The following is a 21,570-nucleotide window of genomic DNA, read 5'->3' as shown; positions in this document are numbered from 1 at the left end:
ATGATAGTTTGCATATTGGGCATTGTCAGGATTATGGACACTTAATGAATGGAAGCTATTATTCATAGTACAGAGTTTTATTCATTTGTTTTTAAAATTGAAAACAGGAGACTAAGGTGGACTGTGGGCAATTTGTGAAACTCTAATATGTTTTCTTGGCTGATGTAGTATTTGTGTTTCTCTCTCTCTCTCTCTCTCTTTTTTTTTTTTTTGTTTCTTGCCCCCTTAAGGATTTCAGTTTTTCTGATTGTTAAATGAGAGGATGCTTGCTCACAAACAGAAAAAGGCAAAGAAAAAACGTGTTTGGGCATCAGGCCAACTCTCTACTGATGTTACAACTTCTGAAATGGGGCTCAAGTCCATAAGTTCCAACTCCAGTTTTGATCCGGACTACATCAAGGAGTTGGTGAATGATATCAGGAAGTTCTCCCATGTGTTAATATATTTGAAAGAAGCTATTTTTTCAGGTTTGTCAACTGTTTTCTCTTAGCATTCTTACTGGATAGGTTGTAAAATTTTAAATGCCAGCCACCCTACAGATAAGTGTGTACACAGTGGTAGAAACAGGTTATTATTCTGCTTTAGTTATTTTAATCATACCTCTAAATGTTTGATGTTTACAATGTAAATGAACCATTTTCTAGCCAAATAATTGTGCAGTTGGGGAATGATATTGGCCAAACTATATTGTTATGTGCATGTATGGATATGTAACTACAAATCCCACCACTATGTACAAATGTAATGCACCAATAAGAATAATGAGGAAAAAATGAACAGAAGCAAAAGAAAATTTGAAAAATAAACAATGATGCAGTATATAATAATTTTGGTAAGGGTGGGGAAATAAGAGTACCAAAAAGGAAAAATAAGTCTTTGGTTTCTCTCAGTTTGGTCCAGGATAATTTGAGACCGTTGGAATCTAAACCTTCTTGTTAAAGACAGTACAGCACATTGATTGGTCTTTAATAAGCAAACTAATGTTTACAATGTAGATTTTTGATGCTTTGGCCTTAATTCAGCTTTCCACATTGTTGGCAACTTTTAAATGACTGTATTTGAATGAATTTTCTTCCCCAATATTCAAACTTAATTTTGTTTTGCTGATTTGTAATCTCTTCTTAGATTAAGGGATAATCACAGAATTTGTCTAGTTAGAAATAAAGAATTATATGTCCCTGACTTCATCTTAGTACCTAAGTCTTCTTTTAGTGTTTATTTAATATCTAAATTTGATGTCAGTGATAATAAATAGTTGAGACAGCTCCTGTTCTTTCGTGATAAGTAGCAGTTCATTTTCATGTTCGTTATGTTATAGAAAGTGAAGATTACACTTCACTTTTATTGTATTTATATGACACTTCCTGGGCCTTCATAGAAATGTGTGAGATTTCAACAAATCATTTATGTTAAATGGTTATTTTCTGATATGCATTTTGACAACCAGAATCTAAAACCACATCTCATGCTTATACTAAATTTAAGAGTATATTTCTAACCTAATTATAATGTTCAAGTTGAAGTTCCCCAAATAACTGAACTAGAACTGAAGCCTCCAAAAAAATAAAAAATTATTTTTTTCTGGCATTGAGGCTTGAGCCCAGGGCTTCATGCATGTAAGGTAAGTACTCTACCACTGAACAACCTCCCCAGTCCCAAAGTCTCAGAATTTTAGTTTTTGAATTTTCCTTAAAGCAACAGTCATATATAATTCTTTTGAGATTATGTTAAAAATACATAAATATATATATGGTTTTTATATTGGGTTTTTTTCCGGGGTACCAGAGATTGAAACCAGGGGCACTGAACCACTGAGTCACATTTCCAGTCCCCCCTCCCCCATTTTTCTTCTATTATTTATTTTGAGATAGGGTCTCACTAAGTTTCTTAGGGCTTCACTAAGTTGCCTCACTAAACTTTGAACTTGAAATCCTCTTGCCAGGGCTCCTTGGGGATTACAGGCATGTCTTTGCACCTGGCTCCAGAGTATGTAAATATTATTAGAAGTTGCTCACACTCCTATTAATTTCAATAGGTTGATTTTGAAGTCTAAAATGGATGATTACATTGTGGTAAAGGTAACTTGTTATGGAAAATATCCTAAATATATTAAGGATTATACTAGTAACAAATTCCTTATTGAAATGATACGTCTGCCATTTTTTTTAAAGATCATAGTTTTGTAATAAAGATTTGTTCTTAACTGGATTATTTATTTAAAATTTATTTTTAAGTTTGTAAACAGTAAATTTTATTCTCTTTGTCGTACAGTTCGTTAGTGGGTTAATTTTTAAGGTGAAATTTAAAATGATATATTTACTGACAAATCATTTACCTCAATTTAGGGTAAAACATGATGTTATTTAATGTATCAATGGAAGTACATTTTTAATAATATAAATAAGATTTTTAGTTAGGATTTCTGTTTGTTGTTTATTTTCCTTAGGAGTTTTATACCCTTTAAAATCCCCATTTTACATAGATACGCCTTGTTTAACAGATTTTAAATGGTGGTAATTTAAAACAAAGTGAACCACTCCTTATTGGCAAAAAAAAAAATTATGAGTTTTAATTTATGAGTAGACAATTCAGAGAATAGGAAAGAAGAGGATTGGAAGCCAATCCACATGAAAAAAGAAAAAAATAGTAATAAGATACAGAAGGAGACTACCCCTTCAGATAAAAGGATATATAGGGAAACAAATTTATTCATTGAAGTTTAAGTTTAAAAATTTGTATGGACATTATCCTTTTAATAATAAGCATACCAGTACTTTAACTTAAATAACAGATGTGTCACTAATAATTGAAAAGCTTATAAATTAATTTTTTAAAAAGATTGATTTTAATGCTTGGTTTTTCAGGCATTTTGAAAGATACATGTATCCCCTGTCAATATGAATTTTGAATTTAATAAGAATTTGTTTTATCTGTCTTTGGAAGATTATTACCCAAATCTGAAAATTACTATTTAGTTAATTTGAGTGGCTGGAACCTTTTTGTTTTGTTTTCCTTAAGCAAGGAAGTATATATAAATATATAAATGAATCTCATTATAAAAGATGAGGAGAATGCTTTATAATAATATGCTTGTGTTTAAGCCTGAGAGTGATTTTCAGCTTCTTGGAGTATCAGACTATTTCTTATTTACTTAATAGAGTTATTATAAGGATCACATGTAGTCTTCAAGCAAGCAGTTAAAATGTTTAAAATGCTATAACTCTTTTAGGTCATATTATTACCTATATTTCTATAGACTTGAAACATGTGAATTGAGAACTATTCCTGGACTTCTGTAGTTACCACTACAGCAATAAACGGTGGCCAGACAGCAAAGAGCTGTTTCATTGTTCTTTTGGAGTAAAGGAACCTTGTCAGTATTTTGCCAGCAACTTTGCCAGTACTTTGTCTTTTGCCTTCCGATTTCTGGCATTGTTTATTACCTTTTAATTCATATCTGTTAGCTGCTAAAGAATTGAAAAGTTAGCCTTGAAAAATAAAAAATGTGGATAGACAAGTCACCTTTTGGTCTAGTCAGAATACCCTTTTTAATGTATAGTTTAATTATAATGAGGCAGTGATGTGCAAATTCACTTGACTATTGCCTCAGGTGTTTAATCCTACTGTTGAGGCTAGACTTAGATAAGCATCTTTTTTATTGGTTTATGGTCATATTTTCATTTACCCAAGTGAGTCATAGAAATGATCATTCCCTACCCAAAAATCTTAAAATGCAAAACTTTTTTGAGTACCATGGCAGTAGGAAAAAAAAAAGTTTCTGATTGTAGAGCATTTTGAATTTTCAGACTAGGAATGCTGAACTGTTAAACTCTGTGCAAATATTCCAAAACCTGAAAAATTCCAAAATCTAAAATATTTCTGGTTCCAAGAATTTTAGATAAGGGATACTGAATCTTGTACGTGGTGCTTTTCATTTTATGTGATAAATTCATATGCAAAGAAATTTATTAATTTGGTACCCATAAAGGTGAGTACTTTTAGCCACATTTTCCCAATGAGATGTATAACTAAGATTGTATGATCTTCGTCAGCTTCTTTTTGTTGATAAATATTGGCCTTATTTGGGGTCCCAGAGGTCGTTAATACAGAATGGTATATTCTTTCCAAGCGATTGCACCTGCCTTACATGGCAGGCACTCTATAAAAGCACTGCTCAGTTTTCATTATTTCACTAGCTAATTCTGTACGTTGTAGGGATTATCTAAATTTGCACTGTCTGATATGGTAGCCATTAGGTATACATGACTGTTTAAATTTAATTAAAGTAAAAAACTTCTCAGTTATAGTAGCCACCTTTTACATGCTCAGTAGTACATGTTGCTCGTGGTTACCATATTAAAGAGTAAAGATACAGAAAATTTCCGTTCTCTCAAAAATTTCTGTTGGATAGTGCTGATGTAGACATTTGGTTTTTATAATTATGGAGACTACTGAGATGAGTTCTTGCACTATAAATATATTTTTTAATTTCTGTAGCATTTTTAAAAACCTAGAAAAGTTGTTTGATAACAATTAGTAAATGTTTAAGTTTTTTACAATAGAAACAAAAGTCCATTTGGAATCCCCTTCCTTGGGTTGGTTTTGGAGTGTGTAACTTTCATTCCCTTTTTTATTTGAACCAGCAGATAATTTTCTAGCTAGGGAGGCTGGGGTTGTGGCTCAGTGGTAGAGTGCTCGCCTTGTATGTGGAAGGTACTGGGTTTGATCCTCAGCACCACATAAAAAAATAAAGATATTATGTCCATCTACAACTAAAAAAATATTTTAAAAAATTTTTCTAGCTAGGTTATTTAGTGGTTAATTGGTAGTAAAGGATAGCAGGAAAAACTCTCCCAGAGAATCATATTATCCAGCTTCTAGACCTAGTTCTGCTACTGCTTTGGAATATATCTTAAGTCATTTAATCATTTGTTAAGAATAAGTTACTTGGACCAAGTTCTGTCAGCCTTATAATTTTGTAAATTAGAATTTGATTCAACTTGGAGATTATATATCATTTTGAATACTTTTCAGTTTGAAAGTGAAAAACATTAGCTAAATACTTCTTTTCAAATTATGAAATGCATATTATAGGGTATCCTCTTTTCTCCTCAGGCTCTAGAATGTTTTTATGACTTTTCTGATGAAAATTTTTCACAAATTTTCCCATGATAGCTATCTGTGAGAGATCTGAAGACTATGAAATTACTCCACTCTTACTTTGATAGGATAAGTAGTTTGGTGATTCTCTTTCCACTACTATGTGCAGGGTAAGATTGCCCTGTAGTCTTATACATGTAGCAGATATAGAATTTGAAGTTTTATATCTCTATCCATTGTTATTAAGGTACATTATGAATAATTACAGGGATAAGTCTATATCTTATATGAAAGCACTGAAGGTATTCACCCATGCATAAATACCTTCTGTTTAATTATAATACTGTAGATTTAATGTATGTGCAGTGTAAGTACTAATTCAGGTTTATGGTTGTTCCCTGAGGAATAATGTCTTCTGAATTTCAAATAACAGATTTATAAATGTACTTCTAGCTTATTCAGTAGTTTAAAAGTATACCTTTGTGACATATCTTCCCATTTCCAGATATAGTGTCATTCAAGGAGGTCCAAAATCTGTGAATTTTAAAGGTGCAAGTCTTTTTAATTAGGCTTGAAGGAATAGGGCAAAATACCTCATTTTTTTGCTACTCATTGCTTGAAAGCATTAAGTGCCATTATAAAATGTGAGATGGAGAAAAACAGTCTAATACTTCTTATAGGTTTTTCGTTTTGATTATGTAATGGTATTTTAAAATGGATTTTAGTGAAAGTTTACTGTTATAATTATGTGCCTTATTTTTCTGCTTTGTTATTTGGTTTTGGTTTGTCTTTTAAATAGGCAAGAATGGAAGATAAAAATTTATCATCAGTTTCAGATAAATTAGTTAAGTTCATAAATTTTTAAAAGTGCCTTCTAATTTTAAGAGCTTATTTTAGTTTGTAAACCCATAATTTATTTTATAATGATAGCTTCTGATGAATTTTAGATCCTAGATTTTATAGAACTGTAATAAGAAGAAGTATGTTAACTTTTGAAAGCAAATTTTATTGAATAGTAGGAGTTAAATGAAAAGCTTAATACCATTAGCTGTTCTGCTATGAGAGATTCTGCATGAATTTGCACTTTTAATTACTTGTCTTGTATATTAACCAACTACCTCCACTCCCCTGTGAATGTACAGTAAGTTAGGTAATTTTTTTTCCCAGACAAATTTCAGTGTGTGTTAATTTTACCTCACTGATTTAATTTTAGCCTCACAGTGTGCCACAAGTTTTGTGGGATATTAGGAAAATTAAATTGCTAGTCCCATATGTTGTGCTGTCTTCTAGAAGTCATCCTCTTTCTAAGTGATTTCTAACAGGTATCACTTAGGAGAAATGAATGTGAATGTTATTAGGTTATGACTTAGAGACAAAAAGAGATGAAATGAATCTTTGAAGAGTGAAGTATGAAATACAGGTAGCTCATTTATTACACCTCTACCAGTTCATAGGAGATTGTAGTACTCTTCTGTACTTGCCTAGAATGGTTTACATAATTTATTACTATACATAGTAACAACTGTCATAGTTATTGGAAGTTAAAGCCTGTTAAATCAAATCTGCAGAATATCTTGTCATTAAGCTTTAACTTCTTTAGCCATGTGGCAATGTATTACAGTGAGTAAGAACACAAACTTTAGAGCCAGAATACCTGAGGTTGTAATCTTCATTTCTCCTACTTGCTAGTTAGCTCTAATCTTTGTGCCTGGGTTTCTACATCTGTTAAAAAGAGATAACAGTATCTACATCACTGGATTTAGTTTAGAGCAAGTGTTTTGAAGTGTCACCAGTTATTGTTTTTACAGTCCACAGGTAAGTAGATAAAGCTACTATTCCTAGAGTTTCATTTTCTATAAATTCAAAAGTTATTATAGCAAAACATAGGAGTTTCCTAGTGATGAGTTCTGATGCTTTTTTCCTCCTTGTTCTTTTCATTGCTCTCCCTAGTTAGGTTGAGCTGAATTAACAAGACTGATTTTAAGATTATTGTCAATTTTTTAAAATAAAGGAAAACACAGTGGTTTTTAAAATTTATTTACTTAAGCATTTCCATGAAATGTTTGCAATATAAACAGTGTGGTATTGTGTTAATGCATGAGAACCCCAAAATAGAGCTGACTGATCTGTTTTCACTTGATAAGCTGCATGAAGCAGAAAATAAATGGCACAAATAGGCAAAGCAATAATTAAAAGTCAGGTTACCATATTACAGGGGTAGTAGATACTTTTTTACTCTTCTAGATAATTGGTGTTAAGACTTTGGTTGGATTTTCTTGTATTCACATCTATAATACTTTTGTAGAATTAATTAAACTTTATTACATTTACAGTGTGGCTACTGTGACTTTAAAAATTATCCTGTATTAGTTATAGAACAAAATTAAATACTATAAGTTGACAGGCATAGAAGTATTTTTATAAGGTATATGTGTAATGACTATTTCCAAGTAACTTATTTAGATTTCACATGTAAAATGAAATTGGAACTTTAATGTTTCTTTTTCATTAACTAAAACATTGAGACTTACCTATAAATATGTTTGTTGCTCATTGTACCTGAGACACATCTGTTTTCAAAGATACTTAGTTTGAATGGCTTATAGATTTATTAGTAATAATCATTATTTGTATATTAAGACTATAAACAATTTCATCTCTATTAATTTATTTGGTATTCACAGCAACCTTATAAAAATTAAACAGGTATTCTTATCAATTCTCTCTTACTATTAATGAATCTAAGATTAGAGAAGCCAAGAGTTTTATTTATAATCATTTCAAGGCAGTGGTAGATCAAGGATTGGAACCGAGATTTCTTAATCAATCTTTTGTTTTCTAACACCAAGCACACTTTATTCAGTATTGGGAAAGAACAGTTACTGCTTTTGCTTTCCTTGTGTGACTGCTTTGTTTTATTTTGTGGTGGCAGGGCAGGGGATATTTACTTTTGATGAACAAACTATTTAAACTCCTTAAAACTTTTTTTAAAAGTCATATTTTTAGTTAGAGGCTTTTTGCTTCTTCTTTTTTTAATATTTTACTTTTTAGTTATAGTTGGATACAATACCTTTATTTTATTTTTATATGGTGCTGAGGATCAAACCCAGGGCCCCTCACGCGGTAAGTGAGCGTTCTACTGCTGAGCCACAACTGCAGCCCCAGCTTTTTGCTTCTTTAAAGATAATTTGAGGTAATTTTATTCTGTGGGGAAAATGGAACCTTTTTTTTCTTCTTTTAACTTTTTATGGCACAAATGGTTGAGGGCTTGCTAATTTATGAAGTCCCAGGTGAAATTTACCAGGGTATACTCATGTCCTAGTAGTCAACCCTTCTGCCCAAATATATAGAAAAGTTTATGATTCTGTGATTAACATTTTATTTAGTTGACATATTCATTGCCGTTGATTTATAGGCTTCAGAAATATGTTTAATCATAGAAATTCGAATTATCTGTAGTGCAATTTATTTGTCTTTCTGAAATGTTTCTAAATAACTTAGTTATTATTTTTTAGTAAGTTGCTTTGGACCAACTTCAATATCTTTATAATGACTTCTTGTAGGGAAAAACGGAATTTCAATTTGCTATTTTTTGCTGCAGTTATTGGACTGTTTTGCAGTAATTTTTTAAGAAAACTTATAGCAGGGATTCTCATGACATCTGTTAAAAAAATTACTGAGGATTCCAAAGAGTTTTCACTTGTGTATTTTGTATCTATTACATATTACCTACTATATTAGAAATGAAAACTGAGACAATTTAAAAATATTTAATAATTTTGAAATATGTGAATGTCCGTATATTTGATTTCCTTGACTCTGAGAAGGCCAGAATTTATGACCCTAGTTTATTTAGACATTTAGGTCATTAGTATTTTGTAGTTCTTCCTTAATAGCCTATACTAATTGGTGGTGGTTGTTGACAATCATTTAAAATAAAGCTCTTTTTGCCCTGAGATTTCAAAATACAACAATATATTCTTGAATATTTCTCAAGTATATTAATATCTGTTGATTTTATTGTGAATATTAGAAATGACTAGCTTTTTTCTCTTTGAGATTATTAATCAGCTTTGGGTCATTACATAAGATATAAAAATACATAAGATATATATATGTGTGTATGTGTATATGTATATATATGTGTGTATATATTTATATTTTTATATATATATATATATATATATATATATATATATATATATATAAAGAAAAATTTATTTTGGTTTACAGTTCATTATCAATTAACACCCCCATGGTTTGGGGCCTGTGGAGAGGCAGCACATGATTGTAGGAAAAAATGGAATTTCAATTTGGTATTTTTGCTGACAGTTATTGGAGTGTTTTGCAGTAATTTTTAAGAAGACTTATATGGTAGAACAAATCGAGCTACAGAACAAGAGGAGAAGAGAAATGGAATGGACTCGGGTCTCAAAGTCTCCTTTAAGGACATATCCCCAGTGATCAGGCCCTTCCTTCTAAAGATTTCACCACTTTTCAATAGTGCCATGCTGAGAACCAGTATGGGCCTTTGGGGAATATTTAGCATCTATACTATTGCACTACCATAGATTAGGTTTCAAAAAGAATGTAGTACAATTCTCTGTGATGCTCATCACTCAATCTTGGTTTTGGTAAGTATCCAGAAGTATTAGCATAGACTAGCTTCATAGTATAAAGAAGAGACTTGTGCAAAACTGGGATAACATAGGAAGTCTGGAGTGTTTTACAGTTTTTCCTTACAACTATCAAGTTGTATTATTTTCCCAGAAGTTTGTTTTATTTCAGTGCTACTGGATTCTGTTTCAGAATCCAGCCTTTATAACCTATATCTTCTGTTGCTTAAGATAATAGGAACTGCAAATATTTATAGAGGGCTTACTATGTTCCAGCAACTGTTCTAAGTGCTTTATGTGTTTTAACTCATTTAATCTCACAACTCTATGAAGTGACCCTCTTTGTCTTCTCTTTATAGGCAAGGAAAGTAGGCACAGAGAGATTAAGTAACTTGCCCAAGTTTCTCAGCCATGGAGGTAGAATTTGAAGTCAGGGAGTCTGGTTCCAAAGGCTATCCTTTTTAACCACTATGCTATATTGGCTTAACTAAGTAAACTTAACACCCACAATTATCAAACCATTGTTTATTTAATTAATATAGTTCATTAAGTTGTATGTTCATATTTGTCCTAAGGATTAAAAATTATAAATTATTTTTTAAAATTAGGTTTATGGAGAAAATGCCAGCTGTACATAAAATTCCTAAAATCTCTGACTGGCTTTTATTTCATTTTTAAAACAGACTTTGCTTTTTAGAACAGTTTTAGATACACAGAAAAATTGAGACAGTATATGGAGTTTCCATATAATCCTATGTCCAGTTTGCTTTAACTTCGTAAGAATTAATGAACCAATATTTGACAGTAACCAGTAATAATGCTACCTTATTGTTGAACAAAGTCCATAGTTTATTCAGATTTTATAGATTTCCCCAAATGCCCTTTTTTGTCTTCTAGAATCCTATTACAGTACATTTAATGGTCATGTCTCCTTAAGTTCTCCCTGTCTCTTAAGTTTCTCAGACTTTCCTCATTTTTGGTGAGGAAAGTTTCAAGGAGTACTGGCTATATACTATGTTGCATGCCCTTTGGTTAGAATTTTCTGATGTTCTCATGATTAGTCTGAGGTTGTGAAATACTGGAAGAGAGATTACAGATGTACAGTGTTTTTTTCATCCCATCATCTCAAGGGTACTTGCTACCAACATGATTTATCATTGTTGTTAACCTTGATTAACTGTCTTATGTGGTGTTTGTCAACTTCTACACAGTGAAATTATTGCTTTTATCCTCCCATGCATATTGTACTCTTTGGAAGAAATCACTATGCATACCTCTCTGAGGGCAAAGTGTCTACATAAAGTATTTAGTATTCTTGTACACAAGAGGTTTGTTTCTTCTCCATTTACTAATCTGTTCATTCATTTATATTAATATGAATGTATGGATTTTTTTTATACTTTAGGTATAAAGTCAGTACTATTTATTCCTCCAGTTGTTATAGCTTTGGACAGAAGGAACCTTTTCAGTTGACTTTTGTACACCTTTGACATACCCTCTTCACTTTTTAAAGTTTTTTATTGATGCATTATAACTTTGCATAATAGTGGGGATTCATTATGCCATATTTGTATATGCACATAACATCATTGATCCCTATTATTCCCCAGTACCCTCACTTCCCCTCCCCTCCTCCTTCTCCTGATCTGCTGACTCTACTAATATTATTATTATTTCAATTAGTACATTATAATTATACATATAAGCAGGATTCATTGTGGTATATTTGTACATGGACATAGCATAATTTGATAGATTTTGTTCCCTGATACTTCTCCATACTCTCTTCTCTTTGTTCCCTCCTGCTTCCTTACTTTCTGGCACTATATGATGCTTTTGACTCAACTTGTATATTTCGTGCCCCTGTCCTACAATTAGTCATTTCTTAAAGGAGTTCTGATTCCTTTTATTGGAGAATGGTTCAGGAACCAAGACCTTTGTGCTAGTTATGCTTGTTGCTACTGGGGTGGCATTTGTTTATAGACTCTCTTGGTTGACAGCAGAGAAATACATATGTCTGTGCTGATCCACGTGTCCATATATACATATCCATAAATATCCTATGTGTAACTATTTATATCAAGTCAAACATCAGTTCTTACTGAAGTTTCCAACTTTAATCCATCACAACCTGGAAAATTATAGTTTCCTCCTCCTGTTTATTTCTAAATTCCACTGTAACAGTGAGATGAGATGTCTGGCTCCCACCATGTTATCCATTTATTCATTTGTTCAGTTCTAGTGTACATGTATAATGGTGCCAGTTATAAACCCAAATTCCCATTGAAAAAATTTCAATTGGAGTACAGTACTCAAGAGTATTTCCTTTGCCTTTAGTCTTACTTATTTAATCTACTTACTTCTAGAGTTAATTAAGCTAATACTTAATCTCATGTTTTGTTTTTTTTTTTAATTTTCCCCTGTCAATAAAATTTGATAGATGAATGAATCAGATTTTTTCCTGGAAGGCCCTGTTTTCTCTCTTGCTTCTAGTACTATGTGGACCACTCTTTTTTTCTTCTCTCTGAATACTCTTTGCCCTGATATGCCCAGCTCTTTATTTTGTTTTCCTGGCACCTTCACCCATTGCTCCTCTTGTTCTTCGCATTTGTTTCACTCTTGATAGTGCTCTTAATAAATGGAATATTTTATGGATTATGTTGAAATATTTTTATTTTTTATGTTATAGATAGCTTTTCATTCTGGTATCTTCCAACATTTCTGTAAAATGAATAATTTGTTTAGTGATTATCTTTCAACATTTCTGAAAACATAAATATACATTTAATTATCATACTACATTTTAAAAATTATTTTCGGTTTTTAAGCTGAACTATTTCAGTAGGAAGGCAGTATAACATTAAGAGCATATATTCTGGAATTATATATGTTGACTTTAAATTCTGGCTCCACAGTTTGGTAAACTTAGGTGACCCTCAGTTCTCTCATCTGTACAATGGAGAATTGATAGCTAATAAGGTCATGAACATTAAATGGGACAATATATCTTTTAAGCATTTTTAAGTGTGCCTAGCACAAACTGAGCATTTAAATAAATATTAACCATTATTAAATGCTAATACTATGTAAGGTCAAGGAAAGGAGAATCATACTATGTTTAAGATGGTTATTTTTTCAAACTTCTGAAAATTATTCAGAGTCCTAAAGGTAGGTTGATAATACATACTGGTTTGCCTGGAATGATAATCCACACAATATGCCTATTATGCTAGCATGATTATGAGGAGCATCCTCCTTTTTACTTACTAAGTATTTTGGTTTGGGTGATAAATTATATGATCACTTATTTTTAGGGGGTTATAAAACTCTTATCTGCATCCCTCTGGCAGGGGTGGTATAGCACAGGAGGCTAGGATTAGACTAGTGGGTCCTGGGAAATGTGCACATCTAAGAGGGTAGCATTGCTTCGCTCCAGCTGCTGAGGAAGATAGCAGGCCTGGTTTAATCCAATCTTGCTTTTTTTAGAGTAGGCAGAAATCTGGAAAATTTAAAATAGTTCACCCAATTTGTCATCATTAGCAACTAATTACATTTTTCTAAAAAGCACAAAAAATTTATTAAAAGATCGATGCATTAGATCGTATATAATTTATATTGCAGGTTTTTTTTAATATGCAGGTCAAATGATGGTCCTTACATATAGCCTGAGAGTTTCTGTTTCCAATAACTGATAATTCCTTAATAGAAAGAATTAACTCTAATGTAGAAACTGAACATGTATTTTTAAACATTAGTTATGTAAACATCAAACTTTTTAGGACTTTTAATGTAGTTACCACATATATTAAATATATGATAGTAAAAACTGTAGACAGGAAATACCTTATATGGTTGTTTCAAGGAAAATCTGAAGAGTATATGTAGACTGAGAAAACTGAAAAGGGTAGTGCTAAATTGACCATAATTGTGAAAGTCTTTGAAATCCTTAATGAATTAAAATGACCAAGAATTTTCTAAAGATAACATAATTGCAGTAGTAGAATTAGAAGTGAATGTGTAGTAGGCAACAATTGTGGAATGCTTTCTAATGCCTTTCACTTGAAATGTGTTTCATGTGATCTATTGTAGCTTAGATTTCCAGAACTTTTCTTTGGAAACAAATTTTTTTTTCCCCTTTTTAAGACTGTTTTAAAGAAGTCATTCATATACGTCTGGATGAGCTTCTCCATGTTTTAAAGTCTGTAATGAATAAGCATCAGAACCTCAATTCTGTCGATCTTCAAAATGCTGCAGAAATGCTTACTGCAAAAGTGAAAGGTAAGGATGATATGTTAAAAGGGTAGCTTGGGCAAAAAGTCTCCAGTGAGACATTCTGTTTCATAATGACTGTATAACCATTTCCTCTGATGGCATTTGTATGAGGTGTATCAATAAAGAGTTATGCATACTTGGATATTTAAATACTTCCACTAAGTCACACCTACAGTTTCTTCCTCTTAAAAATGAAAACTTTGTCAGTGAACATTGTAAAACTACTAACTTAAACCAAACAGGTGATGTTTAAAAATTGTGCTTTATGAATGAGTTCATGATATTTTGAGGTAGTTTATTAGTGTACAATATGTGTCTTTGTTATGTGAGGACAAGTGATGTTAGAAAATGTTCAATTGTAGCAATTCCAGTTTGTAAAAGGAACCAAGTGGAGAACAAGGCTTATTTTAAGATTTGAAAATGAAAATTGTAGAATAAGTTTATCCTCTATATGTGTGTGTGTGTGTGTGTGTGTGTTTGAACACTCACATAGCATATGTGTGCTTAAACAGTCAAGAATTGGGACTTCCCAGTTAAATGACTTGCCACTCAAAATTGTTAAAATTATTCTGGGCTGCAACATATAAGAATTGAGAGTGAAGGGAGTATTTATTTAGGTCAATTAGGAGATTTTTAGAAATTGTGGGCAAGATAAGGATTGAAGGTCTGATTTAAGGCAAAAACTGGGATGTAGTAGTGGTAAGTTGTTGATTGTTGTCTAGAGGGGATGGATGTCAATTGACAAAACAAGACAAGTTGAACAGATTAGGGGTTATGGAGAAGTTTGGAGTTGAAGGTGTGGATTTGGGAATTGATGTTGTATGGGTGGTAGATAATTTTAAGTGGGAAAAGTGGGTAGCTTCTCTGTGGCTTTTAAAAATGTGCATACTAACCAAATTTGTTTTAAAATAGATTGTTTACAAGTGCCATTTAACTCTACTTAGGGAAATTTGTGTCTATAGATAGTAAAATTTCCATGCTTGGAAATAGCGACCTAGTTCAATTGTTGTCAGTGGCTACTATGTGCAGTCAGGATGTCCTGGGGAAGGAGTGCCTATGTGGTTGGTGTCCACATTCCAGAAACAGACAAAGAGAGTTGTCTCTCAATTGCCTTGGAGATCTTTTTATCTTTGAGCTAAAGTAATCTTTTGAATATCATTTCCCACGATGACTGTCGTTACATGGGATTGTTACTGTTTTAGTTTTGCGTTGGATGAAACTTTAAAAGCGGAAGATTACTTGTGAAATTTACTCTTTCAGCAAGAATTTGTGAGACTAAAAAACTTAAAAAAAACCTGTTCTTTGGAGTAGGTTTACATGTTTTTTAAAAAAAAGCTTCCTCCCTGTCCCTACTCCTAATGTTGAAGCCCCCCTAAAAATATATTGATATTGTAAATGAAAAATATTCAGTGATCTGCAAAATGGAGATCAGAGCTTATTTAATTCTTTAATTTAATGATAATCTAGTTTTCAAAAGCTGGAAAGTCAAGGTATAGGTGGAAACCATTTTTTAATAGACATTAAAATAATAGATTGCTGTCCCAAGCAATCTGAGTGCTTTGCATACTTCAATCTTTGCAGAAATCTGTAAATGTACATTTTTGTTATGCTTATTTTAGAGAGAAATGTTAAGAAAAACTCTTGTATGGTAAAATAAAAGAGTTGTAGAAGTATGAAGATCATTTAGATCATTTTAGTCTTAATCATCTGATTACATTTTAAAAAACAACAGTGAACTAAGCACTTGACTTTTTTGGAGTTCTTACCCATCAAATGCATTTTTCATATTTGCCAGACTGCTCAAACAAAAACAAATAACCCACCCCACAATACAGAACATAGAATGTTGTTTGTGTTCCTTGGATTTGAATGCATGAAATGCATCTACTTTCTATGCAGAAGAAATGAGAAATTGCAATCTTTAATTCCCCTTACTTGTTATTGTTCATATGAAATTTACCTTGTCTTAAGTTGAGAAGAAAATTTCTTAGTTTTTCCCCCATTTATTTTAGTAGTGATTTGTATTTCCTGTGTCTCCTCCTGTTTCCAAGCAGGAAGTTCAGTCTGACAAAATATTTGCAATGTGGCAAGAGAGATACACGCTATTTTTGAAGCAGATAAAGACATTTTCAGAACTCAGGAATTTATGCTGTATTTAGTAGTCATATTTTCATTTATTTAGGTCAATTTTAATTTGTAATTTAAATGAGAAGGAGGTTTTACTTAGGTTTTTCATGATCTGTATTTTGCTCTTTATTTATAAATTGGCAGTCAGAAAAATAAGCTATAATTATACCTCCAAGAATATAGAATTTCATGTTTTCAAATTTGATTCTTTTAATATGCAGTTCATTTACACAAGTAAATACAAATTGTGAGAGAGTGTATTCACCAATAAACATTTTTTTTAATCTCAGCCTCTTTGCCTACCTATATTTTTCCCTAGATAAGTAATAACTACTACTGCTTTCTTTTACATCTTTCCAGAGATATGTTACACATATACAAGCAAATACATGTATGTATTGTTAAATTCTGACAAGTGCACATTCCTGTGAAAACATCATTATAGTGATGGCAATGTTTACTCCCCTTATAATTCTCCACCTCCTCTTTCACAAATTTTAATCTAATTTCTCCTCTTTTTCTTTGACACATGAGTTAATTAGAAGTTTGAAATTTAATTTTCAGGTGTTTGGAAATTTCACAGAGATTTTCTATATTTATTCTTGATTTAATTCCAAGTAGTCACTGAATGTGTTTTGTCTGATATGAATACTTTCAAACTCAGTGTGAGACATGTTTTATGGCCCATAATAAGGCCTGTGTTGATAAATATTCATTTGAAAAGAACATGTGTTTGCTGTCACTAAGTGGAGTGCTCTATAATTGTCTGTCTTGTCAAGGTGGTTGATAGTATCATTCAGATCTTCCTACCCTTACTCATTTTCCATCTGTGTGTTCTGTCAGTTGCAGGGAGGGCTATTGAAATCTCTGCTATCACTATGAGTTTCTCAATTTCTTGTTGCAGCTCTATCAGTTTTTGCTTCATGCATTTTGAAGCTCTGTTTATTGGATACACAAATGTATAGAATTGTTAGGTCCTCTTGATGACCTGACTCCTTCATAATTGTAAAACAAGGTTGTGTCCATTTGTGTCTCTCCCCCTGCCCCCTGTAATTTCCTTTGCTTGTGAATCCACACTGTGTAATATTAGAGAGTAAAGTGGGCAGTTGTAAGCTTACCATGGTGTTTCTTGTCTTTCAGGGATTACTGTCCTTTATTGCCTGATAATCCAGTGTCTTGAAAAATGTTGTCTTTAAATTTTATACAGGTTTTTTTTCAATTGTTTCAGGCTTAATTATAACCTGTTTCTTGGCCAGAACAGAAGTCTTAAGAATATTTTAAAAATTATTTGCAATGATTCTTAAGTTTTTCTTTTTGTTTGTATTAGGGATATTTAGAAGAATGTGATGAAATGTGTGGACTGTCCTCACCCTCCACAAATCTGGTTGTAATTTCAGGGAATTTGTAGGCTTGAGGTTTAATTCATCCCAGTCTAGGAGTTTTTGCTTTCCAACTCTATTTGCATATTAGTGTCACCTGGGAGAGCTTTTGAAAAATATCTGTGCCTTACTCGAGCCTTTTTTGTTTTGGATACCAAGGATGGAACCCAGGGACGCTTAACCACTGAGCCAGATTCCCAGCCGTTTTTTATATTTTATTTAAAGACAGGGTCTGATTAAGTTCCTTAGTACTTCTCTCAGTTTCTGAGGCTGGCTTTAAACTCAGGATCTTCCCACCTTAGCTTCTCAAGCCACTGGGATTACAGGCATGTACCACTGCACCCAGCTACTACAGACTTTTCAAATCTGAGTTTTTGGTGATGGGGCTGACTTTGTTTTTAAGAATCCCCATCCAAGATTAAAAACGATTGGTAAAGTAGAGGATGGCTTCTTTTCCACATGGTTTCTCTACCTGCACTTTATTGGTATGGATACTAGAGAGGGTAAGATACATGGAACTATTTGCCTTATTACCAGCCTGAGTCACATGGTTTATTTATTTAAAGGAAAAAAGCCAATTCAACCTTCAGATTTTGTCTTAGTAAATTGTGTTTGGGCTTTTATCAAGGGTGCGTATAGAAGTTAGAAGAAATTGTTTTAGTTGTTTCATAATTTTCATTAACAAAGTGCAAAATGTCTCTATTATAAACAAAAGACAGCTCTATGTCAATTAACCTAGATCTCAGGGCCCAAGAACCTATTTTGAGCAACTATAAATAAATAGAAATTTAAGTTTTCTAAAGCACTAGATTTTTAAAAAATGTGATATCTTGTTATAGGTTTTATATATACAAATATATAAATGTATATAAAATTTCAGTTATTGGTGGTTCATAGTAAATATGTGCTTCCAAATGATTTCAGTGAGCCATAGTGTCTTTAACTGTTCTTAAAAATACCAGAAAGCAGTAAAGAAAAATAGCACAGAACACTCTTGATAAAGAGGTCTGGTGTAACAGACTCTGACTCCAAGACAGATTGATTTCCCACTAAGTAACTTTTTATATGTGTCAAATTATGTAAAGCATAGATTAGGGAGTTTGGAATGCCAACTACTTTCATGCAACTGATTTTTTATGATTTCCTGAATGAATACCTGAATATCCTCTTGTTTTGTATAGCCCTTTCACTTTCTGAATCTTTTAATGAAGTACTGGTAAATTTTTAAAGGAGTAAATGATTTTGTATGAATCTATATTCATATATTGTCTTCCTCATTTATTGTAACAAACCTTTCCTTACAGCTGTGAATTTTACAGAAGTTAATGAAGAAAACAAAAAAGATCTATTCCGAGAAGTGTTTTCTTCCATTGAAACTTTGGCATTTACCTTTGGGAATGTGTAAGTAAAGGACTGTCTTTTAAAGGTACTGGGCCTAAGTGTGTTTCAGTATATATATTGCCTGTACAATCCATAGAAACTAAAGTATTAACTATTATAACATATTATCACAACTTTGAAAAAGACACACTCTTTGTTGTTCTATTAAAGTATTTGGAGGTGTCTTTATAACTATTTAGAAGCTACATTCATTTGTAAGTAACTGATTCATGTGAATAGATTTCTAGGAGTTTTTAAATCATGTTCTTCCTTAAAACAGATTGTCCTAGATGATATGATTGTAAAGCCTGTGAAAAGAAGCATAATGATATGTCTTTTTTTTTTTTTTTAACCTCCCTGGATAGCCTTACAAACTTTCTTATGGGAGATGTAAGCAATGATGCGTTGTTACGACTGCCTGTTTCTCGGGAAAATAAGGTAAGTTGTTTGGTTTGAGTGAAGCCTTTTATATTTTTAACTAAGCATTTCATTTATTTTCTAATCTTAATCTCAGAATTACTCCTTCATAGTTAAGTTTATAAATTACCATAATATGGCAAGAAAACCAGACCAACTCATTTGAAATATGATCAGTTTTCTGGAGCAGTATTTGGTAATACTTTTTAAGTGGACTGAACTATTAAAAGGGCATGCCTGATAATTTATAATATACAATGAATCCATATGGTATAAGGTCTAAAATTTTAGAAGGGATTTTTAACCTTTTTCCCTACTGACTTTGGCATAGATTTTGAGACTGGTGAAACTTGTGGGGGAAAAATGGAAAAAGTAAGGAAGGTGGTAATCTCACATATCATACAATTTGAGTTTTTTTTTTTTTGCCAGGAAACACTTGTTAACCCTGTAGGTCTTAATTCTCCCTACCAGCATCCCTGTACTTTTGTCATAGGATTGGGGTTATGATTTCTAATTGGAAGAAAATTTTCTTTGGAATAATAAAGATCTATAATAGTGGAGGCTGGGATTGTGGCTGAATGATAGAGTGCTTGCCTAGCATATGTGAGGCACTGGGTTCGATTTTCAGTATCGCATATTCATAAGTAAAAAATAAAAGTATTTAAAAAAAGATCTAAAATAGTAGGAATATTTTCAGTTGACTGATTATTTTTTCACTTAATGAAAGATATTTAAACATACTCCCTCAGGGACATGTGTTGATAATTTCTATTAAAAATGATCTGATCCATTAGCAATGCCCTAAGCAACTTAGTGACACCCTGTCTCAAAATTTTAAAAAAGGGCTGGAGATGTGGTGCAGTGGTTAAGTGCCCCTCGGTTTAATCCCTGGTACCACAACAACAAAAAAAGGATTGATCAGATCCAAAAAGGATTTCCACAAATGTGCCAGGTACTTGTATTATATAAAAATAATATAAAAAGTTAAGCTGGTATGGTAGTGTGTGCCTGTAACCCCAGCAATTCAGGAGGCTGAGGTAGGAGGAGCACAAGTTCAAAGCTAGCCTCAGCCATTTAGCAAGACTTTGTCTCAAAATAAAATAAACAATGAAAAGGGCTGCCAGGGGTGGTTAGCACATGCCTATAATCCCAGTGGCTTGTTAGGCTGAGGCAGGAGGACCGGGAGTTCAAAGCTAGCCTCAGCAATTTAGCGAGGCCCTAAGCAACTCAGTGAGGCTTTGTCTATAAATAAAATACAGAAAAGTGCTGTGGTTGTGCCTCAGTGGTTAAGTGCCCCTGAGTTCAATCCTTAGAACCAAAAACTAAAATAAAATAAAAATAAAAAGGGCCAGGGATTTGTTTCAGTGGTTAAGTACCCCAGGTTCAATCTCTGGTACTCTCAACGCCCCCAAAAGAAAACCTAAGATCATTCTTTAAATGATACAAAATATAAGCATGAATGCTTAAAGCACTTGGTGTACATGTATTATAATATTGCAAAAATGATCAGGACTGTTTCTAAAATCATCCATTGATAAATGAAGAATAAGGAAGAGTCTTAAAATTGTCAAATATTTTACTGTTATTCATGTTTCTTCCTCAATTTTACCTTTTAAAATTGTTACTGATTCTTCAGAAGATAATAAAACTTTAACATGTGTAGCAGGGCTCTGAACAATTTAAATTTTAGATATGAATCATATTTCCTATTCCTGCTTCTCTAATGTGGGCACATACTATTCTGACTTTTAATAGAAAAATAACTTTACCCTTCTTAAAAAATTTTGTGCCTTGTTTTTCTTTTTCTGAAGTTTTAATTTTCCCTAGAGATTAAGATTAAAAAGCTCAAGATGATATAATCCTAATAATAAAATTACTTTGTTTGATGAAGGTTTTTGAAAAATATAATTTAAAAATAATAGCTGCAATTCATTTTAATAGTGCTTACTATATACCCTGTACTGTGCTAATAACATTATATCATCTTGATTCTTAAAATAGCCTTATGAATATAGTATTCCATTTTACAGAAGGGCAAACTAAAGTTAGGCGAATTTAAATGTGTAATCCCATGTCATAAAGTGAATAATGGAGCTGGACTTGAGACCCAGGTCTTTTTGATCCCTTTTGCATTGAATCCCTATATACCTTGTATTGCCCAACCAAGTAGATCAAATATGTGTAAGATTTAACAATTTTGATAGATGTAGTTTTCTAGCCTGCTAATATGGTAGCCAGTAGTCACTTCTAGTTCTTTAAAATTAATTAATAATTGAATA

At 32.2% G+C, this 21,570-nt stretch overlaps 1 protein-coding gene across 3 annotated transcripts in view; it reads left to right on the top strand.

Annotated features, from left to right (window-relative positions):
- The window catches only part of LOC114092629 (rho GTPase-activating protein 29), a 60,821-nt gene that overhangs the window by 7,877 nt on the left and 31,374 nt on the right, over nucleotides 1–21,570 (top strand). For all 3 annotated transcript variants that reach the window (XM_027935199.2, XM_071618071.1, XM_071618070.1), the window contains exons 2-5: nucleotides 231–467; nucleotides 13,860–13,994; nucleotides 18,799–18,895; nucleotides 19,240–19,312. In XM_027935199.2, coding sequence (XP_027791000.1) covers nucleotides 263–467; nucleotides 13,860–13,994; nucleotides 18,799–18,895; nucleotides 19,240–19,312 — 510 coding nt within the window. In that variant the 5' untranslated portion in view covers nucleotides 231–262. The remainder of the gene's footprint in view (nucleotides 1–230; nucleotides 468–13,859; nucleotides 13,995–18,798; nucleotides 18,896–19,239; nucleotides 19,313–21,570) is intronic.

Source organism: Marmota flaviventris, chromosome 10 (assembly GCF_047511675.1).
Source record: "Marmota flaviventris isolate mMarFla1 chromosome 10, mMarFla1.hap1, whole genome shotgun sequence".
Classification (NCBI taxonomy): domain Eukaryota; kingdom Metazoa; phylum Chordata; class Mammalia; order Rodentia; family Sciuridae; genus Marmota; species Marmota flaviventris.
Note: the sequence above shows the minus strand (reverse complement) of the source record. Positions and strands in the feature narration are given on the sequence as shown.